We start from the raw sequence: 27,211 nt of genomic DNA, 5'->3' as shown, positions 1-27,211 counted from the left end.
TCCCCAGATTTGTGCAAGTCCGGGAGACGCAAGCTACCGGGGACTTGAGAAGGAGGTGGCCGCCCCGTGCGGGAGCCAACTTTATGCGCGGCGGCCGGGGTCGGGGATGGGGTCCGGGGACGCGCGTTACCTGGGCACTGGAGCGCCGTCAGCGCCAGCAGGAGCCCGAGCGGCGGCGCCCGGCCCGGGGGCGGCATGGTCCTCGGCGCGCGGTGGGCCCGGCCCGCGGCTCCCGGGAGCGGCCCCCGCGGCTACGCTCGGGCGCCGGGCATGGCTCGCTCCCAGGGCGCCGCTCTTCCCCAGACGCAGGCGGCCGGCGCTGGCGGCGCTTCCCGGGCTGCGCCTCAGCGCGCTCTCTCGGGCTCGGCCGTGCGCGGCCGGGGAGCCGGGGGCCGCGGGGGCTCAGCGCCTGGCGCCCTGGCTGGCGGCCCCGCACTTGGCCCGACTTGCTCGGCCCCCGCCGCGGCCGCCGCCGCGGCTCCCGCGCCCGGGCGCCCGTCCCATCCCGGTCGCGCCGCCGCCGCCTCTGCCCGCGCCAGCTGCTGGCCGCCCCTCGAGCCAGCGAGAGAGTGAGCGAGCGCGCGAGCGCCTGGGAGGAGGGAGGCGAGGCGGGAGGGGGGAGGGGCCGGGGAGGCCGGGGGAGGGGCCCGCCGCCGGGAGACGGGGCACCAGGCGGCCGCCCGGCGATAGGCGGCGGGACGTGCCACTTCCCGGCGTCCCCGGGGGAGGGCGCCTGGCCGCAGAGGCCTGGGGAGCCCTGCGGGGGTGGTCAGGGCGTTGGCGGGGACCGGGACCGCCGGACGGATGACCTACTGGGCAAAGTGCGGACAGATCCGGGCGCGTTCGGGCCGTAGGCGGGAGTTCCCAAGGTCGCGGGATGAGGGAGACGGGGAGGGTCCTCGGAATGGGGCAGCGACGTCTGGAGGGGCGGTGTCTGCGGGGGACGGACTGGGAGACGGAGCGCAGCCCAGAGGTCCTGGGGTACATCTGGCACAGCTTGGGGGTGCCTGTGGGGAGGGGAGGACAGGGGTGGCCTCCGGGAGTCGGGGGCTACCTGAGGAGTTCCTACAGAGCCCTAGGATCGGGGCTGGGTGCGCTGGCTGGGCGCGGTCAGGGGTCCTGAGCGAGACCGATGGCGCCTCAGGGATGGCGCCCCACGGGTGGCGAGAAGCGGAGACCCTCGGGGGCCCTTCTTTACCCGAGCGAGAGGCCACGCCTGCCCATTTCTCGCAGGCCCTAAGAGCGCGCGGAGGGAGGGGCGCGGGCCAGAGCGGTCCCCGGAACGAGTTCCCGGCGGCGCGGGGTCAAACAACGACCGCGCGGGGGTGTAGCAGAGGCGGGGATGGGGACCGGGTGATCGGATTCCTCCAGCCCGTGGGCAGGGCCTCGGCGGGGGCCACAGTACCCGTTTTCCGGAAGTCCTAGATTCCACCCCCCCCCTCCCCCGGGCGTCCCAACCCCCAACCCGAGCTAGGCCACGGGAGCGAAACAAAATTGATGAAGCAGAAGCATGCTGGGCGCACGTGCGGACACCGCCCGCAGGCCTCAGATGCCTTGAAAGTTGCCCCACAGCCAGAAGAGCGGGGGCCTGGCGGGGGGGGGGAGGGGTCCACCTGCGTCGGAGTCTTTGCTCTGCCCCCAGCCCCATCATAACAGCCACTGGCTCCAGAGTCTCGGTTCTCCGTGAAAACAGTGGGTCAAACTCTTTGGAAACAGTCAATAAGGCAGCGTACGGAGGGTGAGGCAAAGACAAATTTGGAGAAGACTTCAGAGTCATGGAGTCCTGGCAGAGAATCCCGGCTCTGCCACTCTAGCTGTGCCCTGGAGGGAGTCATTGAACCTCCCCAGCCTCAGTCTCCCCATCTGAGAAATGGAAGCCATTGCAGCATCTGCCTGGTGTCCCAGAACACGTATGTAAAGCCCCTGACCTATGAAGTAAGAGCTCATGTAAAGGGATCCGCTGTCCACATTATCATTCTCATCATGATGGTCATTATTATGATGTATCTGGTTTTCCTCTGTGGGCCCAGCGCGCACATCAGAACAATCCTCTGCCCCTCCCAGCTGGCAAGGAGAGATTGGAGTGGGGGGGGGGGGCGGACAGGGCATCTGCTTCATTAGTACATACAAGCTCATTAGCAGAGGCGGTACTCAGCTCTTCCTAGATAAAAGAACGAAGAAAGAACTCGGGGCAGGTGGCCAGTCGCAGGCCCAGGTTGATTGCGAGACATACAGGGATTTTCCCCATAAGCTAATAAACTCCCTTTGCAAGGAACCCATGCCCTGGCTGAGCCCCCTTTGGGCTCAGAGCCTGGGATGCAGGGAGAGCCACATGACAGGCTGGACGGTGGGCGGTCTCCTTGGGACTGGGGTGGCCTTGCACGGGGCCCGCCTGTCCCCTCTCTGTGACCATCTCCCCTGAGACACTGCCAGACCTTTCTTGGGGTCCTGCGTGCCCAGCTGCCAAAGCCACCTCTTCTCTTTCCCACTTATTCATTCATAAGTATTTGCTGAGTGAGCACCTACTGCGTGCCAGGCCCGTGTGCGGTGATGGCAGGGGTGAGTTCTCTAGCTCATAAGAGGGGAAAACCCAAACTCAAGGGATCTCGAGGGACAGCCACCGCAGGGGCACAAAGTAGGAGTGACCCACGGTGCCCCAGGCACCTTGACTAGGCAGCAGGGTTGGGGGAGGGGCTGTGGCCAAGGAGGAGAAGTCATTTTCTAGCAGGGGTGCATGGGGAGGGGTTGAATGGGTCCAGTGAGTCCCCAGGCCAAGGGTCACATGGTATCCCAGCGATGACAGACAGTGATCGCCTGCCTCCGCCCACTCAGGACCACCCTGTCGCACCCCACAGAGCCACCCGCTGCGTCGGCACCCCAGCCGGCCCCACCTCCCTAAGGATCCTGGGCTCGCCCTCTTCCCACCTCTACGCCTTTGCTCTCGCTGTCTCCTACTCTTGGCCCAGCCTTCTGGGGTCTTCCCGCCGCGGCCTCTTCTCCCTTCAGATCTCAGCTCAAATGTCGCCTCCTCAGAAAGGCCTTTCCAGACCACACCACCTAAAACAGACTCCTCCACACAGCCCACTCCCTCTGGAGCCCCGCTCACGTATTGTTCTAAGTCCTGCTGTTCAGGAGCTGAGGTAGACACGGTTCCCCCACTCCCTGATCCAGGCTGACGATGGTGGAACCAGAGGCTGAGAAGAAGGATCTGGTTTTGAAGGTGGCTTTTCCATGCCCGGGCTGTGTGACTTTGGACAAGCCCCTAACCCTCTCTGAGCTCATACGTCAGTAGAGATGAGAACTCCAGCCCTGCCTCAGCCTATCCCGCAGTTGGGTGAGAATTTCTGCATATTAATCAGGCCCCTGAGTCTCTATCTAATGGGAGTATTTCAGGGGTTATTCTGAGCAGAAAAGGCCTTCCTGGATCCTGAAGGTGCGCGGGCAAGGCGGGAGGGACTGGCAGTAGCGACCTAGGAGATCCCAGGCCTCCCACCCCATCCCCCCACCCAGCAAATCCCGGAATCTCACCCCCAGCCTGCTGGCCTCAGAGCTTGGGGCAGGATCATAAGAATTACACAGTTCAAACTCTCCCCTTGTGTACAGATGGGGAAACTGAAGCCAGGAATGGTCCTGCCCTACGTTCTGTAAATGTGGGGAGGCAGATCCAACTAGGAGCCAGCCTCGGCCCCCGGCCCAAGGCCCTCTCCCCCGGGCTAGGCTCCCCCAGGCCCCACCACCGCCTACCTACCCGGCAGCCGCACCCAACGCGGGCCCTCTGGCGCCCTTCCCCGCCCCGCCGCTCTGCTCCAGCTCAGCCCACGCGCCCGCCGGGCAACAAGCGTAGAGCGACATTGCCATCTCGTGGCTGTCGCTGGCACTACGGGCCTGGCCTGAGCAGCGGAAGAAAGACTGCGGAGAGGTCGGGGGCAATGGGGGCACTAAGCAGAGAGATTTCCCCACCACCCCCAACTCGGAGAAGCTTTAAAAGACCCCGTATCCTCTGCACCTCCAACGTTTCCAACCCGCGGGCGGCGATCCCCATCGTGACTCACTAGTCAAGATGTTCTTTGCAAAGAGTGACTGTCTTTGTTTTCCAATGCAAATGCTCACGGTTACCTGAACCGTCGCTGCCGTTCTCTCCAGGGAACAGAATCGACTCAATCACTACTCCGCCATCCCGTAAATGGTGGGGCAGGGGAGCGTCTCAAAAAAGCGATCGGGGCTTCCCTGGTGGCGCAGTGATTAAGAATCCGCCTCCCAATGCAGGGTATACTGGTTCGAGCCCTGGTCCAGGAAGATCCCACATGCCGTGGAGCAGCTAAGCCCGAGAGCCACAACTACTGAGGCTGCGCTCTAGAGCCCGTGAGCCACAACTACTGAAGCCTGTGTACCTAGAGCCCGTGCTCCGCAACAAGAGAAGCCACCGCAATGAGAAGGCCGCAAACCGCAACAAAGAGTAGCCCTGGCTCGCCACAACTAGAGAAAGCCCGCGCAGCGACGAAGACCCAATGCAGACAAAAATAAATAAAATAAAATAAAAAAGCTATCAAACTCACTTATATAGGCAATCAAGAATGATACCATTCCTGGATATCTGGACCAGTGATGGAAGGAAGGGCGCCCGTTTCTGACAACCTTTCTGGGGACCCAGGACCTCAAGTACCCCATCTCTCTCTGTCCCCTTTCCCCACTTAATTTTTCTGCATAACAGTTACTACTGGCATCATGTGTACAGGAAGTAACTTCTTGACTGCTGGTCTCTTCCACTGCCCCTGTCTTTTTCACCAAATGGCTGGTGTCAAGAACAGTGCTGAGCGCAAGGGGAATGTCCAATAAATAGTGGTCAAGGGGCTTCCCTGGTGGCGCAGTGGTTGAGAGTCCGCCTGCCGATGCAGGGGACACGGGTTCGTGCCCCGGTCTGGGAGGATCCCACATGCCACGGAGCGGCTGGGCCCGTGAGCCGTGGCCACTGAGCCTGCACGTCCGGAGCCTGTGCTCTGCAACGGGAGAGGCCACCAACAGTGAGAGGCCTGCGTATCGCAAAAAAATAAAAATAAAAATAATAGTGGTCAAATGAGCAAATGAATGAAGGACAGTTGATTAAGGGCTGAACCCAGGGAGGCTGCAGAAGCCCTGATGAGCATGTGAAAATGGAAAACAGAAGGGCCTGGAGTTCACTTTCAGGTAGTGCCCCAGAGGGTGGGGAGACCCCCGGGGAGCATCCTAGAGTGTTTATGCAGAAAGCACCATAAACAGCTCGCCCTGTAACTTCCAGCACGGCCTGGAAGCAATAGAAAGTTCCCTGGATGCCCAGGAGCAGTGGGGGGAGTGGGTGTGAGAAAGGTACCAGAGGGGTGGGAATTTTTAGCAAGATTAAAGATGCTAGGGTAGGGACTTCCCTGGTGGTCCAGTGGCTAAGGCTCTGAGCTCCCAATGTAGGGGGCCGGGGTTCCAGCCCTAGTCAGGGAACGAGATCCCATATGCCGCAACTAAGAGTTCACATGCTGCAACCAAAGGATCCCGTGTGCTGCAACTAAGACCCTGTGCAGCCAAATAAATAAATATTTTTTTGATTTTTGAAAAATAAAGATGCTAGGGCAGAACAAAGAATCATCAGGAGCAAGAACATGGTATTTAACACCTGCCGGGCAGGGACTGCTCAGAGTGCTTTGCATGGTTTGTTTTAATTGTCGTAAAATATACATAAAATTTACCATTTTAACTATTTTAAAGTGTCCAATTAAGTGGCATTTAGTACATTTACGATGCTGTGCAGTCATCACTTATATTCAGTTCCAGAACTTTTTCATCACCCAAAGCAAACACCCTGTACCCAGCTACTCTCCCCTCTCTCAGCCCCTGGCAACCACCTGCTCTCTGTCTCTAGGGATTGACCTATTCTGGACATTTTACATGAAAGGGAGCACACGACATGTGATCTTCCGTGTCTGGCTTTCTGCACTTGTTTTCAAGGTCCATCCACATTGTAATATGGATCAGTACTTCATTCCTTTTTATAGCTGAATAATATTCCATTGTGTGGATATGACACCTTTGTTTACCCCTTCAGCTGTTATTGGATATTTGGGTTGTTTCCACCTTTTGGCTGTTATGAATAGTGCTGCTGTAAACACTTGTGTCTAAGTTCTTGTTGCAACACCTGTTGTCCATTTTGGGGGCTGACATGTTTTAACTCACAACCATCCATTTGTTTTCTGATCGAAGAAACTGAGGCACAGAGGGATTAAACAATTTGCCTATGGTCACACTGCCAGCAGGGAGTGGCCGAATCAGATCTGACCCCAGGCAGTCTGACTCCAGGATCCATTAGCCCCCGAGAAGGATGGGTTTCACCTCCTCCACCCACTGTTGCCCCAGCACAATCCAGGACCCCCAGAAACTCAGCATAGCCCTATCTTCCTTCTCAACAGACTCCCAGTTGGTTTGAGTGGCAGTGTGTCCAGCCCTGGGAGCAGGGGTATGGATTCCCATAGGTCTCAACCAACCACAAAGCCTCATACCACGGACTCTTCTGACTGAGGCATATGACCCAGTGTTGACCAATGAGATGTAAAGCAGAGTTATGGCAAGATTGCTCTCCCTGATCGGATTAAAGAGGCAAAGGGCCCTTTTTCCTCTACACTTCCTTCCTTCTTCTTGGTGTCTTGTAGAGTGAAGGTGTGATAGGAGGGCTCTGGCAGCCTCTTTTGACCTTGAGGAACTGCAGTACCCACCACCAACTACAGATGGCAGAGCAGAAAGACAGAGCTCCTGACGACCCTTGAGCCACAGTGTCAGCCCCGGAAGAGCTGCCTGCATACTTCCAGTGCATTGAGATGATGTGATAAACTGGGTCGTTTAAGAACTGCCATTTGGACATCCATTACTTGCAGCCAAAAGCAGCCTAATTGGTAAAGTCAGGAAAAACCCAAATAGACTGATATGCACTTACCACTCAACAAAATAACTTAAGTCAAATGGTAGAAAAAATACAGAAAATTTTATTTCCCTTATGCTGACTTTGTGAGGGTTAAATTATTTTTCAAATTATGTGTTCCTGGCAGAAACTCAAAAGATACGAGGATTGAAAAATCATAACCCACCCCCAGAGATAACCACTCCTAATATCTTAATGTTTTTCCCACTAATTTATTTAAAATGGGCTCACATGGCAAGTATTGTTTTAACTTGCTCTTTGCACTTAATTATACATTATGAACATCTTTCCACGCCACTTAAACATTTTTCTACATGACAGTTTTAACGTGTGCAATCCTATCATTGGAAATGCCATCATTAGTTTAACCAATTTCCACGTGGCTAACATTTGAGGTCATTTAGAATTTTTCACTGTTCAAAAGCAACAGTCCCATTCCTACACCTTTATACATGCTCATAATTACCTCTTCAGGGTGTAATCCTAAAAACCAAATTGTCAATGAAAATCTGTGCAGTTGAGGGATTTTCACATCAAGTGCCTCTCGGGAAAGTTGCACTCGTTGAAATTCCTATGAGTTCACGGCAGTGCCCATTTGCTCACATCTGGATTTGAGGTCTACAAATTCAACCTTGTTTGTTTTATTTAATTCATTTTTAATATATATTCTCTGGTGTATGCAATTAATGAAAGATTCCCTCTTCAGATTAGTTCTTTATACATTATGAATTTGTAAATATCCAGGAGATGGTGGCCATGAAATTTAGAAATTTAGTGAAATCATCACTAGTTGCAATATTATCATCACTCATTATCATATTTTTAAGCCACTCCCCCTCATTATCATATTTTTAAGCCACTCCCCTTTGGTCAAATCTGTGTGGGAGGGAAGATATGTACCAATGTCAGGAAAATACTGGGCTTGTCCTGTCTGTGTAGCTCTTTCTCCTGACCACGTATGCCTGTGTACACTTTTAAATACTTTTTGTTTCTCTCACAAATTATATTTAGTCTTTGTTTAGGGGAGCTTCCTGTGGGAAAAGTAGAGAGCATTTAGAACCACACCAGGATTAATGTTAATTAGCTTCTCGGGTTTTCAAAGCACAGCAGCTCCGCAAAGGTACAGTAAATGATTCAACACAGGACAGGCTGTGTGTCCTTCAACACAGGACAGGCTGGGGTGGAACTGTGGAAACATCAATGGAAAAACGAGACCAGTGCTTGGTGGACGTGGTCCTACTCTTAGAGAAACCAAGTTGGAATTGATTGTCTTGTCAAATCACTGCATTTAGCCTGCAAAGGGCCAAGAGATGTCTTGTCTGAGACCATAGGGCTCAGAGCAGTGTTACATTTTACAATGACACAAGCTTAAGTTAAAAGCGAGTTATTGGCTCACACAATCAAAGCGTCCACGGCTTCAGGCTTGGCTGGTTCCAGGATTCTATGTCAGCATAATGGCAGGAAAGGAATATCATTGACCACAGCGAGGTCACATGCCTATTTCTGGACCAGTCCCTGTGCCCAAGGGGAGGGGATATGCTAATTGGCTAATTGTGCCCAAGGGGATGGGATATGCTAATTGGACACACTCCTGAGTCATGTGTCCAACTGTGGAGCTGGGAGGGGCCTCAGCTTGCCCAAACCGCACCCCCATGGTGGGGAGAGGTGAGTTTCCCTAGAAGAGCCAAGGTGCTGTTTTCAGAAGATGGATACATAGAGAGTCAAAGGACAGATGTCCACTGCAGGTGGATTCCGTGTGAAAAACAGACCTGGAAAGGACACTGCTCTGTTGATGAGGGAGCTTCCGCCTCACGCTTACAATCCCCAAATGCCCGTTCATTCAGCAGGCGGAAGACGGAGGTGAAGGCATGCTTATGCTCTTAAGTGCGTAAAAACGAATTTGAAATGTGGTTGCATTTCCTTAAGCATATTTGCGTTGAGCAAGTCCTGCACTTTGAACCCTAGAGCTGGAGTACCCCAAGTTTTCACAGCAACACCTGTTAGTAAGGCAGGAGGTCTTGGTTAAACATACAAGCAGAGAAAAACGCAAAGCAGAGCATCATTAATGAAATTTTCAGCATGTTCGGGTCCAGTCATTACCCTACCCCGGAGGAGGAAACCCGCCGTTATGAGCTCAAGTGCCCAGGTATGCGTGCCTTTTAATATCTGATCAGTTGAATACGATCATCTTTGTCTTACTGTTTGTTAAGACCTTCCAATGCAACAAACCGTTTAACCATCCCAGTAAAGTCAGAGGGGGGGGTTATCCCCATTTTACAGATCAAGAAACTGAGGCTCAGGGGTTTAATCGGTTTGCTCCAAATCATTCAAAAAGCAGAGCTGGGGTTTGAACAAAGACCCAGCTGTCCCCAGAGTCCTGTCTTAGGCACCGCAGTGTGCTTCCTCTGTCTCGTCAGAAAGCTACCCCTGATGTCAAGACGCAGAGTTGCCTGCCAGAGGGATAAAGCACTATCTCTGGGTCACATCCACCCCTCAGAAGAGCTGCCTTGCTAGCTTGGTCACACAGTTAACTACTGAGAACTGCTTAAACTTTTCCACCACGTTGAACTTGAACAGGAAATAACAACCGGCGCTTTTAGGACTGATGATGGAACCTCACATACAAAAACTGATTGGCTGGGAAAGCAGGGACCTGGCATGAAAATTCATGTGCGTTAGAGATGCCAAAGTACTGAGCTCCGCGGTGGCCTCAGGCAGACCCGGCACCTGTTCTGGGGCAGGGGATGCCACCGAGTTTATTAAATGCAGCTGCGAAAGTCCCCCTGGGTATGGCATCCTTGGAACCACACCGTCTAAATTTCATGGCAATCATCTCCTTGATAGTCACAAATTCATAATGTATAATGAACTAATCTGAAGTGGAAATCTTTTATTAACTGCATAAAACAGAGTGTATATTAAAAATGAATATATGAAACTAATGAGGTTGAGTCTGTAGATCTCCAATAAACTGGCCGTGGAAGGAACCTTCATACACATGACTCCTTGGGATTTGAGGAGTGGGCCAATGGCTGAGAAGGCTCTCGAAGAGGCTTATGCCTTCCGCTGTCGTTGGGTAGGTCCCCAGGCAGGGTGTGAGCGCTCCCGCCAGGACAGTGGGCACTGTTTTGTGTCCTGGCTTTTGCTAATGTCTGCTGCACGTTTCAGAAACACAAGTGAGTCTCCGAGTTGGAGATGCTGTGTTGCCTGAATCCACAGAGACGTTGGGATATCTGAGGGCACTCAAGGACACACAGCTAACAAGTGGCAGAGCTTAGATTGGACCCCCATCACTCTCTTTCCACGCTGGCCCTCGGCTTCTCCTATCTTTGTGATTTACAGAACAGAACTCGCCTTCCATCCCTAGAGGTGGAAGCTCTGAGCATGACACTGGCCATGGGCTGATCTTGAGGTCAGGGCTGCTGGGCCACCACCACCCACAAGCCCCCCGTCAGCCCCCAGGGCCACCTTGCCTGGTGCCAGGAGCCCTCTCTCCCTGCTGAAGCGAGGCCTAATTTCTGAGGCTCCTCGGGAGAGCTCATGCAGCTGAAATGGGAGGCTGGAAACGCTAAGTATAACCGCTTGAAGCAGTGCTGACAGCTTCTTGCAGAACGAAGGTCCTGATTATATAACAGGCTGCCTGGGGAAGGAGGACTTGTGCCTGTTCAGGTTTTGCCAAAAAAAGGAAAAGGAAAAGGAAAAACAAATGAAGAAAGTCAAAACTGTCCTCCTTAACCCTCACTCACTCATTCTTTGGACAAATATTTATTGAGCCCCTACTCTGTGCCAGGCGCTGTTGTGGGCATTGGGGACAGGACAGAGAATCAGACCAATTTCCCTGCTCAGGGGAAGCTGACCTTCTAGCGTGGGGAGAGAGACTATAAACCAAATAAACTGGCAAAATATATAGCAGGTCAGATGAAAATAAGCGCAAAGAAGAGAAATAAAACAGGTAAAGAAGTATTTTTAGAGTGGAAGGGAAGGGAGTCAGAAAAAGCTTCACTGCAAAGACAACATCTGAGCAAATATTTAAAAGAGTGAGACACGGGTGCTGTGGGGTGAGCCTTTCAGGAAGTGGGAACAGGGAGTGCAAAGGCCCTGGGGTTGGATGGTGCTGCTATTAAAAAGGCACAAATGGAGACCCGTAGCCCAGATTGGGGCCTTTGCAGACACCATGGACCAAAGAAGGTGACTCCCAGCAACCAGAAAACAAAAGGTGCCGCTGCCAACAAGGACACGTGGTTGGGCCGGGAGGGAAATGGCTTCCGATGCGGGCGGAAGAGTGAGGGATGGGGGGTGGGGGCGGATTCATTCACGTGTCCTTTGGTAGGCAGAATTCTAAGATTTGGGCCCTGTAAAATCCCCAGCACTGTGAATATGATGGGTTTGAGTCCTGGATTATTCCTGTGATTAGGTTATGTTATATGGTCCAGTTGACTTTAAGAAAGGGAGGTTATCCGGGACTTCCCTGGTGGCGCAGTGGTTAAGAATCCGCCTGCAAATGCAGGGCACACGGGTTTGAGCCCTGGTCTGGGAAGATCCCACATGCCGTGGAGCAACTAGGCCCGTGAGCCACAACTACTGAAGCCTGAGCACCTAGAGCCCGTGCTCCGCAACAAGAGAAGCCACTGCAATGAGAAGCCTGCGCACCGCAGCGAAGAGCAGCCCCCACTCGCCACAACTAGAGAAAGCCCGCGCACAGCAACGAAGACCCAACGCAGCCAAAAATAAATAATTTTTTAAAAAAAAGAAAGAAAGGGAGGTTATCTCAGGTGACCCCTTAAAAGCAACTGGAAGTGGGGCTTCCCTGGTGGCACAGTGGTTAAGAATCCACCTTCCAATGCAGGGGACAGGGGTTCAAGCCCTGGTCCGGGAAGATCCCACATGCCGCGGAGCAGCTAAGCCCGTGCACCACAACTACTGAGCCTGTGCTCTAGACCCTGCGAGCCACAACTACTGAAGCCCGCACACCTGGAACCCATGCTCCACAACAAGAGAAGCCACCGCAATGAGAAGCCCGCGCACTGCAACGAAGACCCAATGCGGGCAAAAATAAACAAATAAGAAATCGTAATTTTTAAAAAAAAGTGCCTGGAAGTGAGATTCTCCACCGCTGGCTTTGAAGCCTCCCAAGCCTCTGCAGCCCCGTCTCCTGCTGTGCTCTTCCCCTCTCTGCGTGCTGGCCAGCTGGCTCTCCTTCCCTTCCTAAACACACCAAAAGCTCGTTCACCCCAGGGCCTTTGCACTTGCTGATTTCTCTGCCCCAGATCATCACATGCCTGGCCTCTTCTCATCTTTCCAGTGCCTCCTGAAATATCACCTCCTCAGAGACCTTTGCCAGCCAGCCCATCTGAAGAAGCCCTCCCCACCCGCAAATCCATTTACTCGCCTAGTTTTACCTCTTCGTAGCATGTATCATTCTCATATGTTATTTGATTTATTAATTTGCTTGTTGCTTATCTTTTCCACTGGAATATAAGCTCCAGCACTGCAGAAAGCATGTCCTCCTCTATTTCAAAGAGTTTAGAACAGCTCTTGGGGCACAGAAGACACTCAGTAAATATCCATTGACTGAATGATTGGAAAATTCCTCTGATTAGTCAGTGGTTGTTTTTGTTTCTTCCAAGGGGTGGGGGGAAAAGCACTGAATAAGGAATAATTCATGGAAAAACGAAAATCCTAAGCTACAGCAAGACAGTCATTTGCATAATGACAAGCTTCTGATTTTTTAATATAATTCCACCTCCAAAGTAAAATGTTAGCTATTCAAATGAAGCCAGGCCCCATGAAAGGGCTCAAATAAACAGGAGCGGGAATCACAAGGGTGGAAATCAAAATCCTTCTGTGGTTGTTTCCCCTCCATCACAGAACGATTTTAGTTTTTGCCATCTAGAACTTGCCAGCTTTTCCAAGCACTGTTAGCTATCTAACCCAGCGTCCATTCCCAACTTCTTTCTCTCTTTCCTCCTCACTCTCTTAGAGATGAGAAAGCTGAATAGTCATTTTCCCAGACTCTCTTGAAGATCTACTTCTATCCAGTAAGATGGAATGGAAGAGGTCTAGAGATAGTCTGGGAATGCCTTCACCTCCCAGAAACAGGAACAGAGGTACCTGACCAGGCCCTGGCCCTTCTTCCTGCTTTAAATGTCACCATGATGGCTGGAGTTGCAGCAGCCATCTTGTGACCATGAGGAGAAGGCCAAGAGAATCAGAGATTAGCCCTTAAATTACTGAGCAGCTTTATCATCATCCAAAGATAACCACCTCTAGAATTCTTGACATATGAGAAAAGTAAATCCTTATTAAGACACAATAGTGAGGTTTCCTGTTACCTCCAAGCAAAAATCATTTCCTAGGGCTTCCCTGGTGGTGCACTGGTTGAGAGTCCGCCTGCCGATGCAGGGGACACAGGTTCGGGCCCCGGGTCGGGAAGATCCCACATGCCGCGGAGCAGCTGGGCCCATGAGCCATGGCCGCTAAGCCTGTGCGTCCCGAGCCTGTGCTCCGCAACGGGAGAGGCCACAACAGTGAGAGGCCCGCATACCGCAAAAAAAAAAAAAAAAAAATCATTTCCTACCAATATACAAGCTGTGTGGTTACAGACAACTCCCTGTAAGTGAATAAAATTTTGTCTTTTGTCAAAGCAGTTTCATACCCGTGATCTCATCTTACCATCACAACACCCCTCAGAGTTTGAGTGAACAGACTCTAGTCTCCCCATCTGGTAGATTAAAAACTCTGAGATTCAGAGAGGTGAAGCGACTTGCCAAGCGTCACACAGCTATGTGGTGAAACCTGAGACTCAGAACTACAACCTGGGCTTCCAAATTCCTACTCCAACACATGGAAAGACAAGAACCCATCATATCAAATAGGATCCCTTAGAAGAAAACCTTCATCATAAACCTATGTTTTATGGCTTTAGACCAACAGAAAACTGTCATAAGCCATTTAGAAACCCAGGACCCAAGTGGTCCAGTCTCAGAAGAGTAGTTGCCCTCCAGATCCACAGATTTCGCCTCCCCAGATTCAACCAACCATGAATCCGTGGATGCCAAACCAGTGAACGCGAGGGCAGGCTATTCACTGTACTAGGTCACTTTATACACAGGACTTGAGCGTCCAAGGATTTTCGTATCTGCAGGCGCTCTAGGAAGCGAGCTCCCCTGGACACTGCATTGTGGGATGACTACACTGTGGTCAGATTAACACTGCCCATCAATCATAAAGAAATTCCAAGATAACCCAAGGTCCTTTTTTTTTTTTTTTTTTTTAGTAACAACCTCCTGGTCTCTTTTTTCTTTCGGCTGCACCAAACGGCATGCGGGATCTTAGTTCCCCCACCAGGGATTTAACCACTGGACCGCCAGGGAAGTCCCAGGGTCCTTATTTACATTTGCAGTTACTTTACCATAAAGGACACTCCACAGAAAAATATTTCTTAAAATTCTCCTTTCCCTGGTCCACATCCCTCCTACTTCATGCCTCCTCTCCTTCCTCCAGACCTTCCTGAAACCTTCTCTCCCAGACTCCCAGGTCTTTCTCCCTGAGCCAGCTGTCACATGATTATCTCTTAGTCCCAAACCCACCCTTCTTTGCCCTGCTTCAGGACACTGGAGCTGGCCCCATGAGCATTTCTCCTCTGCCAGCTGGTAGAATGTGGGGCTCTGTCCATAGAGGCATTAGGTGGGCAGCCCCTGCTCTTTTATTCAGAGCAGAAGCCCAGCTGCTCTCACACAGGAGTTTCAGCAGCGCTGCAGGTCCTCCTCTCCTCACCTGGCGCCCGAAGTACACCCTCAGGCCACACTCTCCTCAGCCTGTGGGCCACTCCCAGAGAGCAGCTCACACCCTCCAGCAGTGGAGGACCGTATATACGGACCAGCTGCAGCCTTCACCTTCTGACACGCTTCCTCACTCCAGCAGCCTGTGTGGGGTTTTGTTTGCTTGTTGTTGTTTTTTTTCGCCGCACCACACAGCATGCAGCATCTCAGTTCCCAGAGCAGGGATTGAACCCACGCCCCCTCCAGTGGAAGCGCAGAGTCTTAACTACTGGACCGCCAGGGAAGTCCCAGACTGCGTGTTCCTGTGGTCGCTGTGCCCTCTTCAAAGAATCTCAGCCTCAGGAAGGAGGGAGGGGCTGTGGTCCGTTCATTACCCTCTTTCCTCCAGCTGTTCTTTTGTACCTGCTGCTTCTGGACCCCTCAGGGTCTTCTTTTACCCGCCCCCCCACTTTCTTTTTCAATTTGGCAGTGCCGTGTGGCATGCAGGATCTTAGTTCCCCCACCAGGGATTGAACCCGAGGCCGCTGCAGTGGAAGCGCGGAGTCCTAACCACTGGACCGCCAGGGAAGTCCGTTCTTTTACCCCTTTAGTTAGTTAACCACCTCTTCAGAGCTAATGATTCTTTGTAGCCAGCATTTCCTGTTCAAATTACTGATGTCATTTCTGTCTCCTAGTTGGACCTTGACTGATACAGAACTCGCTGTGGGAATGATTCCAGGACACAGACCCTGAAAGATGGGATTTTGAGATTATGTTGTTCGTCTCCTTGGGGTTGAGGGCAGTACAGAGATTTTGGCAATGTGTAATATATATACCCATATAGGGCTGGATAATATTGTGTACTCGTTTTATCCTTTTCCTCCTATCTAACAGGTGACAGACATTGGCTTATTATCTCAAGGAGGGGATGTGGCGTCCATGAAAGTAGATACAAAAGCCTTTAGGTTTTATCCTTTTGTCTTCCAAAACCCCCAGCTCTTTAGTGCTAGGATGCTAAATTCAAATGCCCACAGGAATCGAGCTAAGTAACATAAATGAGTGAAACAGCGCAGTTGCAGAGCAATAGGGAGTGGTATGGACTGTGGTAAACTGGAGGATGCGTGATCTGCTTAACGGCATTCACATTTCATTGTTAAGGAGCAACCCTGGGGAACAGGTAGGCATGTCCCCGGATTGACTGAGAAATCAGGAAAGCACAGGGGAATCGGGGCTCAAAATAGAAATACATTTGAGCAGTAGAGAAAGGAAAGGGAATTATTATGGGAAACATCTGTCACATGGATCATCCTTTCTACATGTGGGAAATTCCCCACCGTCCGAGTCTTCATGAGAACAGCAGCTGCCTTTCATCATCAATGACAACTGATAAATTTAAAAGCATAATAGTAATACCTCAAACTCAGAATGCTTGCTCAGTTACTTCTTCGACCTACTTCACGTATATTCTGTCATTTAATTCGCACACCCCTAGGGGGGTAGGCACAGTTATCATCCCCATTTTGCAGATGAGCAAACTGAGGCATACATGGCACCCAGGGTCACACAGATAAGTGGCAGAGCCTAGATTTGAACCCACCCAGTCTGTCTCCAGAGTCTGTGTGCTTAACGCCTGACCTGCCTTTCAGCAAGGCCGCGAGTGTGTGACAGAGCCTGGCTGACTCGACTTTGAATTGAGAACTCCTGACCTGAAGAAGCAGAGACATGGAGAAGCTATTCTGGTGGCCACAGCCATGTCCAGTGTCCGGGGGCATCCAGGTCCAGCAGCAGTGGCCTCATCAGACTCTGTGGCGTGCTTCTCTCTGTCTGGACATCCTCGTTCTATGTATCCGGGGAGTATATTTTTGCAGCTTCTCAACAACCCTGTGAGCTCCCCTGGCATGGTTACAATAAATTCCTCTTCAGCTTGAAGCAGCTGGACTCTGTACCTGGCTCACTCACATCCGGGTACCCTGACAGGTACGACTCTATCTGATGCACACCTGTGCTCTGGGGCCGCTGCGCTTACAGTAAGCTCCCTCGGGACCTGAGCCTCTTTAAGAGATATTCTGGTCTTTGCAACTCACCAGTCCTGGATTCAGATGACCCTGGCTTTCCAAACTCTGAGGCCGTACCAGGAAGGGACCGAGACTGCAAGGTAAGCTCTGCTCCAGAATGATCACAGCTGTCCTGGTGACAGCGGCCAGGACCGCAGTGGAGTGTGTGGTTTGGAGCTGATCCAGATGAGGTACCTCGAGCTGATCCAGATGAGGTTTTTATCGCAGTTCATCATTATTAAGAATTAGCTCTGTGTCATTAGCACACCAAGCTATCGACTCAAATCCATCCCACCATCTGGAAGGGGCTTCTGCAAACAGCATGGGGCTCAGATGGATTTGTTAGGAGAGCCGTGAGCGGAGATCAGCTGAGAGGGAGGGACAGACAGAGCGAGAAAGAGAAATAAAGTGAGAGACAGAGAGAGAGACAGAGAGTGAGAAACAGGAACAGGGTGGGATCCGCTTGCCATCTGCCCATGTCATAGATGTGGCTGCTGAGTCCCAGAAGAGGTGATGTGACAGGCTGGCTGAAGGCCAGGCCTTCTGATTTCACAGCCTTCCAAGGCAGACCTGATGTTTGTGCCTGACCGGCAATGATCCCCCTTCTATTCTGGCAAGAGGACCCGCATTTTCCTTTGGGGGACTACAGCTCTCTTCTTTGGGTCAAGTTGTTTAGACATGGATGACCCCGCCCACAAGTGGCCACATGACCCAAGTCTGGCCAATCAGATTCACAGGGAGGGTTCCAGGATAAGCACGTAACCCAACTTCAACCAACAGAAGCAAGGCCTGAGAATTTTGCTGTAACTCTTGGTAAAGTTGTGTTCCTTGCCCCTGGGAAGTCCAACCTCTTAGAAAATGACCCTGGTGTGTTAGTTGGGTGGTCTGGGACGCAGACACTGAGATGAGGTTAGGAGAGAAAGAGATTTATTGGAGGTGACACCTGTGAAAGATATTGAATAGAAGTGGGGGGGAGGGAAGCAGGAGTGGGCAGAAGCTTTCAGACCATCATGCAGATCTGACCACACAATGCAACAGCATAAGCACTGAGCAGAAACGACCAAGCCCTAATCCCACCACCATTGGCTGGGGTCACCTGGGATCAGCAAGGCCGGGCCTCAAAAGCTCAGGCAGACCCTAAGGGAGCTACAGCAGGAGGCTGTCAGCAAACTGCACTCCTGGTGCTGATGGCAGACTCCTCCTCGAAAGGAGATCCAGCCGCACGCCTCCTGGTGGGGACACATGGAACTGCGGGTGGCCTTCTTGCCCGACAGTGACTCCAATGCTGAGGACAGCAGACCCTTGGTGAGATGGACGGAGAGCACTGGAACATTGTTGGAGCTCCTGGATCCAGCCATGCTTGAAATCCGTTCTCGGACTTCAGTCGTATTAACCAATAAAGTCGTCCCTTTTCCTTAAGCCAGATGTGTCAAGTTTCTGTCACTTGCCCTCCAAGCATCTGACTAACATTCTTAGTCAAGTCAGCTTCTTTAAGTTCAACAAGTGAATATTTTAGTTAGTGGAATCCCGTCAAAACATCTTCACAGATCAAACTGTCTGAGCAGGAGACCATAGCCTGTTGTGTCAACACATTCTATCCCCTCCGCCCTAGCGACTGGGTCAAGCACGGCCATGTGACACAGCGTTGTGATCTAGCTCTACAACAAATGTTAGGAAGTTACATTCACATTTCTGCCTCTGAAAGACATTCAGTTATTAACAATTAAGTGACTAAAATGAAACTATCTCATTGATAGTCTTTTATGGGATAAAGTAGGTAATCACATTTTTCTCTGAGATCCAATAATAAATTCAAAGTGGTGGCCCAGAGTACAGACCCTGGGGCCAGCCCACCTGGGTTTGAGCCTAGCTCCAGAACTTTCGGGCTGAGTGACCTCAGGCAAGTCACTCAGACTTTGTGCCTAGATTTCTTCATCTGTAAAATGGGGGAAATGATAGCACCCACCCCAGGGACCTGGCAGGAAGATTAAATGCGTTACTCCGTGTAAGTGTGCCTAGGAGAGTGACTGCTGTGTAATAAGTGTTACATATAACCATCATCATCTAAAACGTTTCCAACGCCACCCTTACACATTTCCGTTTTCCCGAACTTGACCTTTGTACAAAAGCAAAGGCTGCTCCCCACCCCCACCCCCCCAGATTGGAGGGAGCCGGTGGGCAGAGCGAGCGCCAGCCACCACCTTCTGTCTGTCTTCCTCTGAGGAAAAAAACATGCAAGCAAAGATGAGGCTCTGTAACCCATCTGAGTGTCTCATTACAATTATCTAATGCTATTGCAGGCTTTGTGTTCTATTTGGCAACTTGTTAAAGTAATTGAACAAATTATAACTAAGGAACAATTATAATGAAGTTTGTAATTAGGTCCTTAAAACAATTAATATGGAAAATATTTCAGATGCTTTTTCAAAAACGGTACTCAAGTGAGGTGAGGCAGATTCAGAAATCAGAGAAAGCTAAGGATGCTTTCTCTGGTTTCTAACGAATAAAGTCCCCCCCAAATCATTATCCGGCATCAATAGGCTAATTTGAATGAGACAGTGGATGTGAGTGTGTAACCCAAGGCATGAATGAGACAGTGGATGTGAGTGTGTAACCCAAGGCATGGCACATAGTAGGTGTACAAGAAATATTAGTTCCTTCCCTCCCATTGGCAGGAAGGTCAATGAGGGAAGACAATGTCATCTATTGCTGTCTGCGGTTTTTTATTTCTTTTTTCAATTTTTATTTTATTCTGGAGTATAGTTGATCTACTATGTTCTGTTTGTTTTAGGTGTACAGCAATGTGATTCAGTTATACACAGACATATATCTATTCTTTTTTGGGTTATTTCCCCATATAGGTTATGATAGTGTTGAGTAGAGTTCCCTGGGGTCTACAGTAGGTCCTTGTTGATTATCTAATTTATATATATTAGTGTGTACATGTTCATCCCAACCTCCAAATTTATCCCTCTTCCCCCGCCATTTCCCCTTTGGTAACCAGATGTTTGTTTTCTAAGTCTGAGTCTGTTTCTGTTTTGTAAATTAGTTCATTTGTATCAATTTTTAGATTCCACATAGAAGTGATATCAAATGGTATTTGTCTTTCTCTGTCTGACTCACTTCACTTAGTATGATCATCTCTAGGCCCATCCACGTTGCTGCCAATGGCACGATTTCACTTTTTGTCCTGTCATCTGTGTTATATGGGGCCTCGTGGGGAGCTCTACAGTGGAGAACCCTGTCAGACCCCACCTCGGCCAAGGGATCACTCTGCATCATGTTTCCAACGTTCACCCATGTTGTAGCATGTATCCGAATTTTATTCCCTTTTATAGCTAAATAATATTCCACTGCATGGAGAGACCACGTTTTGTTTATCCATTCATCTGTTGATGGACATTTGGGTTGTTTCTACCTTTTGGCTACTGGGAGTAATGCTGCTATGAACATGGGTGTACAAATATCTGTTTTGAGTCTTGGCATTCAGTTCTTTTGGGTACATACCTAGGAGCGGAATTGCCGGGTCACATGGTAACTCTGTGTTTAACTTTTTGAGGAGCTGCCAAACGGTCTTCCAAGCAGCTGCAGCGTTTTATATCCCGCCAGCAATGCAGAGGGTTGATTCTCCCACGTCCTCACCAAAGCTCAATATTTGCACACACATAGATAAGCTCAAGTAACTACCACAGGGATCAAGATATAGAACATTTCCTGCACCCCAGAGGCCAGCCTCGTGGGCATGCGTATTGGTGAAAAGCTCCCCAGCAACCGGGTCCGAGAACCACGCCCTTAGGTCTTTGCGGCCGACTCTCTGGGAAGGCTGGCTGATTCCCAACCTAAAAATAAACCTCAGGTCTGAAGATGGAATCTTAAAAATGACATTGTCACCTTGACAGAGTGGCTAATAATGCCACAGTGGGCAGAAGCCCGTCGATCATGGGCTGCCGCCTTCCTCTGGAGAGCTGAGGAAGACCCGGGGGTGCAAGGGGATGTGGGACGGATGCAGGACTCACCCGAGTGGATGCCCGGCTGTCCATGCCCTGCACAGAAATCTCCGCCTGCAGCTCCCCAGGCCTCTCCCCAAACTGTGAACGTGAAATCTAGCAGCCAGGCAGAAGGGCTCACCTCCCCAAATTCAATTTGCAAGGTCAACCATGCAAGAACCCAGGCCTAATGGAATTGTCACATCTGTGTCGTAGCCATTTACAACATGCTCTTGCGGGGTCTGAACATGAAAGCAATTATGTGATACATACTTTGGCAAGAGCCTGAGGTCCCCATCTGGGGGAGAGAGACACTGCCGAGTGAGGTTATTTAAAAAGAAAGAAAGAAAAGAAAAGAAAAGGAAAAGAGCCACAAAAACACAATCATTATGAAAATTTGAAAATTTCCGCTTCTCCAGAAATCACATGTGAAGACCCAAGAATCAGAATCCTTTTAAAAGCTCCATTGTCTTAAGAGTATAAATAGCGTGCTGTGAACAAGCCACAACTTCAATCAAGCTGGAATAACGGGAAGGACCATTCATGGAACGTCGTCTTTTAACATTTCATGACACATGAATTGATTCTCCTCCAAATCTAATTAGAGGCTCAAACATATGAGAGGGTTTGTGACGGCGTCAAAGTGACTTGGAAACCGTATGTGGCAACTGATCCTCCTCACTGAGGTGTGATTTTTTTTTAATCAATCTAGACACGCAAGAACTACCCACCCCACCCCCCAAAACAGAACTACCCAAAAAAAGGACCACATAATGAGGTTTTGATTATCAAGAAGGGGATTCTCTCCACGCTTTGCAAGCCCTTTCCAAAAGGCTCAAGAGGAAGGTCAGGACCAGCGTCTGGTATCCAGCCCTGAGTGACCTCGGGCAAGTTCCTTGAACTTGGGGCCTTATTCCCCATCTGCAAAATGGGGATAATGATGACATTGACCTCCCAGGCTCACAGTCAGGATCACGCCCTTGGAACAGTGCCCAGCACATGGGCGATGTTGGCTATTATTAGCACCAGCCAGCCTAAGGCCCAGACAAATGGCTCCAGGCACTGAAGCTGTGGTCCTGAGCCCCACATCCGTTATAGAAGGACAGCTAAACAGACAATCCAGCAGGCGCCACAGCCCTTGGCCACCAGGACAGCCCAGACTGACGAGAAACAAGCTCGTTGCCTTTGGCACCTGGCACCTGGTTCAGATGTCAGCGCACACAGGGGACCCAGGCCGTCATTATCAGCACTGCAGGCCCACCGTCTGCCTGATGCGGTGTGACATTCATCAGCTCCTTCCAGCGCAGCCTGGGTGGGAAATGAGCACGAGCCGCACCCTCCGGCAAACACCTTTGCTGTTTCCTGTTCCCACCAGTGGTCCTTAAGCATCGCGGCAGGTTGAGGACCCCTGCTCAGGGCGACCCAGGCCTTCCTTCCTACATGGGGACCACACTCCACCAGGTGTGGCCAATCAGAACCTTCCATTCCCCTTGTCACAGTGACTGTGCACAGGACCTTGGCCAGACCAGGCCTTTTGTGGGAACTTAGGCAATAAGTCAAAGATTAACACCTATGCAGAAGAAAGTAGGGACAAGATTTTACAGCAGTAGATGATGTTTATTGAGTGCCTACTATATGCCTGGCACTATTTATAGGCAATGTGCTTACTTCACTCTCACCACAACTCTGTGAGATGCATAGTCTTTTAAATCCTCACTTTTATAGATGGGGAAATGAGGCTCAGAGAGGGTAAGTAAATTCTCTATGGTCACACAGACAGCGGAAGAGCCATAATTCAGATCTAGGCAGCTGGTTCCAGGGTAAAGGCGACAGACTTAGTGAAACAGAATGCTCAGTTAAGTTTGAATTTCAGATAAACAATGAATATTTTTTTGGTATAAATATGTCCTATGTAATATTGGGGACATACTTACACTAAAAAGCTATTCACTGTGTATCTAAAATTCAAATTTAACTGAGTTTCCTGTATTCTATCTGGCAACCGAATTCCAGAGCCCATGCTCTTAACCACTACACCCTACTGCCCTTACAAGATGCCATGAGAGCATGATGCTGAAAGCTGATCACATTATCCCAGCTCCTGGATCCCGCTGTGCCTGAAGCCTGTGATAAGAGATGGCTTTTTGTCACAGTGCCAGTCCCAGTTCAAATGAGCATTTTATTGAAGGCTTACTCTGTGGTTGGGACTGAAGGGTGGAGATACAGAGAAGGAGGAAGAGTCCCATCTTCAAGGGCCTGAGGGAGGCTGAGGAGACAGGTCTCACACACAGAGAGGTGGTAAGTGGGGTGTGATCACACCTGCTGAGGCCCGGGCCATTGAGAGGGTGTATTTGTTTTCTATTGCTTCATAATAGATTATCACAAACTTAAAAGGTTTAAAACAACACACACAGGGCTTCCCTGGTGGCGCAATGGTTAAGAATCCTCCTGCCAATTCAGGGGACACGGGTTCGACCCCTTGTCCGGGAAGATCCCACATGCCACGGAGCAACTAAGCCCGTGCACCACAACTACTGAGCCTGCGCTCTAGAGCCCGTGAGCTACAACTACTGAGCCCGCGAGCCGCAACTACTGAAGCCCATGCGCCTAGAGCCCGTGCTCCACAACAAGAGAAGCCACCGCCATGAGAAGCCCGTGCACCACAATGAAGAGCAGCCCCTGCTCACCGCAACTACAGAAAGCCCATGCACAGCAACGAAGACCCAACGCAGCCAAAAATAAATAAAATGAATAAATTTATTAACACACACACACACACACACACACACACAATCTTACCATTTTCATTGGCCAGAAGTCCAGGCACTGCTTAGCTGGTTCACAGCTCATGGTCTCACAAGGCTCCATCAAGGTCCAGGAGGTCCAGGGGAATTCCCTGGTGGTCCAGTGGTTAGGACTCTGAGCTTCCACTGCAGGGGGCACAGGTTCAATCCCTGGTCGGGAAACTAAGATCTCGCATGCTGTGTGGCGCAGCCAGAAAAAAAAGGTGGAGGTCCAGCTGTGTTCTGTCTGGAGGCCTGATTCGAGAAGGCTCTCCTTCCCAGCTCTCTCAGATGCTGGCAGAATTCACTTCCTGTGGCTGCAGAGTACATGGTAGCTTGCTTTAAAGCCAGAAATTTCTGCTGCTTGGAGTCTCTGACTTCAGGGAAGGCCTGGAACTTCTTTTAAAGGACTCATGTCATCATTTCAGGCCCACCTGGATAGACTTCCTTTCGATTAATGCAAAGTCAACTGATTATGGACCTTAACTGCATCTGCAAAATCTCTTCACCTTTGCCATATCCTATTGGTCAGACTCAGGTCATAGGTCCCACTCACATCAAGAGGAGTGGGTAACACACAAGTGTGGGTGCTAAGGGTGGGAATTATGGGGCCATTGTAGGGTGTGTCCACTACAGATGGGACATGTCAGCCCAGACTGGCACAGCAGGACAGGCTTCCCAGGGAGAGGGGATGTGAGTCCGTTTCAGGCGTGGTGGTCAGAGGAGTGAAGAACTTCAGGCAGGTGCAGGGTTTGACCTGAGTGATTCTGGTGCCTCTGTTTATAGTGATTTCTATCTCTGGTCTCACCGCAGCCTCTCCCAGCCATAGCAGGTGGTTGTTTCTTATCATCCCACGTCTTGAGTGAGGAAACTGAGGCACAGAGAGGGAAAGTGATTGGTCTAAAGTCAAGAGATGGGAGGGGTGGGGAGAGAAGGGGGAAGAGGGGAAGAGGGGGAGGGGAAAGGGGGAGGGGAGGAGGAGAGAGGAGGAAGGAGAGGGGAGGGGAGGGGAGGGGAGCAGGGGCCCCAGGTGTGGGCAGGAGGAAGAGTGGCACTGCGTCAGCCCCCCAGGCGGGCTGAGCCCACCTGCCCACACCGCAGCCCCTGGCCCAGCACCTGGGCTGCAGAGGCCTCAGAGGGGGGCAGCTAAATGTTAACCCAGAGTCTCACAGACTTTTAAAGGCAAACATAAGATTTCAGAGCTTCACTTTGCAGAGTTTAGGTTATGCAAAAAACAGAGCACATTTCTCCCCAGCCCACCCCTATTTTCTTAATCTGGAAATCCATTCTAAGTCACCAGGACCCAGCTCGTTTTCCAAGCAACCTGAGATTCTGTCGTGCTGGGGAGGGGCCCAGGAGCAGGGAGAGACACACAGGTGAGAGGGAGTCTCTCCTAGAGAAAGAAGGAACCCGGGAGGAAAGAAGAGAAGGGCTGACACCTAAGAAAAGATGAAAAGAAACAGAGGGGCTGGTTGCTGCCTCTGCTGCTTTTTGGTTTTGGCCGTGCCCACCCGGCTTGGGAGAGCTTCGTTCCCCGACCAGGGATCCCACCCGCTCCCCGCGCAGTGGAAGTGCTGAGTCTTCCTCGGAGTCTTAACCACTGGACCACCAGGGAAGTCCCTGCCTCTGCTTCTTAAAGCAAAGCCACACGCTCCTCCAGGACCCACCTCCCTCACCCTCAGTCCCGCTTACTGGAAGGAGCCGGCTCCACGCCTGCCGGGAGTCATGTGACCCAGGCTTAGCCAATCAGCATAGTCTCTCCTCCTGGCCACAGTGATTGGCTCAGGTTTGGGCACGTGATCCAAACAGTCCAATGAGCTTCAACATGGCCACTCACGTTGGAACTGCTAGGGGAAAAAAATGTTTCTCCCCTCTCAGCCCTGTGAGGATGTAGCCTGGAGCTGTAAGTATTCACCTTGCTCTCCTGAGAGGAGAAGCCAACTGAGAATGTGATCAACACAGAGGAGGGCAGAGCTGATATGGGGGCAGAGAACACTGATGACATCACGGAGCCCCTGGATCCTGCCACACTTGAAGCTAGTCGCAGCACTTGAGTTTTCAGAACTGTGGGCCAATAATACCCTTTTTTCGCCTGAGCCAGTTTGGATCAGGGTTTCTGTTACACGTAGCCAGGAAAATCCTGAGTCATGATTGAAAAATGCAAGCGGACACCAAAAGGAGTGAGACCACGCTCAGCAGGTAAATGGTGAGCAGGACTGATGAGAGCGGCAAGCTCGAAGCCCAGAAAATGAAAACTGGGTCCAGGCTGTCCCTTTTCCTCTCCCCAAAACCTAGCCTGACTCATGAGTTACAGTTCGAGCCAGGGAAAGAAAGAGTAGGAGGAAGCACACGGAGGGCGTCCCAAGATGAAAAAGTTTGGAAATTGTTCCAGAGCATAATGAATTGACTTAACAACGGTTTCTCCCCTGGAAGTCATCTAATGAAATTATAAGACCGTCCACTTACTGCTGGGACGGCCAAGGGCACGCTCCAAGATGATCAGCCGTGACAAGGAGCCAGCACGTAGCTCACAGTGCATTTTAAACATCATCTAAGCGGGCCTTTTCCTTTCCATTTATGACAGCCTCCAAGGCTTGGGGACATGATGGCAGCAGGCTTTTAGAATGAGTTTGTGTTGATGTAAACGGCAACTCGCTCATCAACGCCAGCTTGGGCTTCCCGGCGGCATCCGACAGGCTCCCCATCACCTTGGCTGTGTGTTCAACACCTATTTGCTTGATGAACCGGAACCGTTCTTGTGTTTTGTGCACGATGGTGCTCGGGGTGACAGGGTGGCGCCGGGGGAGGGCGGGGGCGGCAGGGAGGGTCTGGATCGGGCGCCGGGTGGATGGAAGAATTTTCCAGAAGTCAGCTTGCCCGTTTTCTCCTTCCCTACTCTCCTCTGTCACCCGTGGGAGGCGACCAGGGGCACAGAACTTCACAGCCCCGGCCAGGCCGCGCTGCAGGTCCTAAGGCTCCCTGGAGCTGCTGCTGGGACACGCGTGGTGTGGGAACGGGAAGGATAGGAGCAGGGAGGAAGGCTCAGTGCAGCTGGCCGGCAGGTGCCGGGGTTTTGAAGAGCGATGCTGGGGCCAAGGCACTCCACGGGAGAGCTGGCTCCGCGGGCGATGGAGTGGGCTGTTGTTCCAGCCCATCTGTCTCTCGTTAATGAAGTTGTCCAGCGCGGCTTATTAATAAGGACGCGTGAGCTCAGCCGGCCCGGGACGTCTTGCCAGAACTAAAGGGCAGGGCGAGTAAGCCCTAACGACTCCTCAGGCACAGCCAATATGAAGTGGCTTCCAAGCACCCGGCCGGAGGAGAGGGCCGGGGGTCCCGGGTCTGACCTTAGCCCTGGGAAGGAGGCTGGCAGGCCGGTCACACGGGGAGGATGAGCCCCGCCCGGGGGCAGTCAGCAACCAGGGGTCCCGACTGTTCACTCCCCCGGCTCGGGGCTCACGCCTTCCTGACCACCACTCTTCCCCTTCCTGCCCTACAGCACCTGGCGGAGTTTGCAAAGCCAGGTAGGAAGAATAATCCCACTCCCACCCCCAGAAGGATGCCCACATCCCAATCCCTGGAACCTGTGAAAACGTTAGGTTATGTGACCAGGGGCATTTAAGGCTGCAGACAGAATTAAGCTTGCTAATCAGTAGGTGTTAAAATAGGGGATTATCCTGGACTATTTGAGTGA

At 51.3% G+C, this 27,211-nt stretch overlaps 1 protein-coding gene across 2 annotated transcripts in view; it reads right to left on the bottom strand.

The window, feature by feature from the left end:
* The window catches only part of TMEM132B (transmembrane protein 132B), a 409,467-nt gene extending 384,526 nt beyond the window's left edge, over positions 1-24,941 (bottom strand). Inside the window, exon 1 of one of the 2 annotated variants that reach the window (XM_033440679.2) lies at positions 23,537-24,941. Coding sequence is in view for 1 of the 2 variants with exons in the window: in XM_049698598.1 (XP_049554555.1) it covers positions 131-197 (67 nt within the window). In the remaining variant the exon portion in view is untranslated. Of the gene's footprint in view, positions 1-130; positions 263-23,536 lie in introns of those variants that run through there. The other variant, XM_049698598.1, reaches the window with a different exon arrangement.
* Positions 24,942-27,211: the final 2,270 nt, after the last annotated feature.

This window comes from Orcinus orca, chromosome 15 (genome assembly GCF_937001465.1).
Source record: "Orcinus orca chromosome 15, mOrcOrc1.1, whole genome shotgun sequence".
In the NCBI taxonomy this organism is placed as follows: Eukaryota; Metazoa; Chordata; class Mammalia; order Artiodactyla; family Delphinidae; genus Orcinus; species Orcinus orca.
Note: the sequence above shows the minus strand (reverse complement) of the source record. Positions and strands in the feature narration are given on the sequence as shown.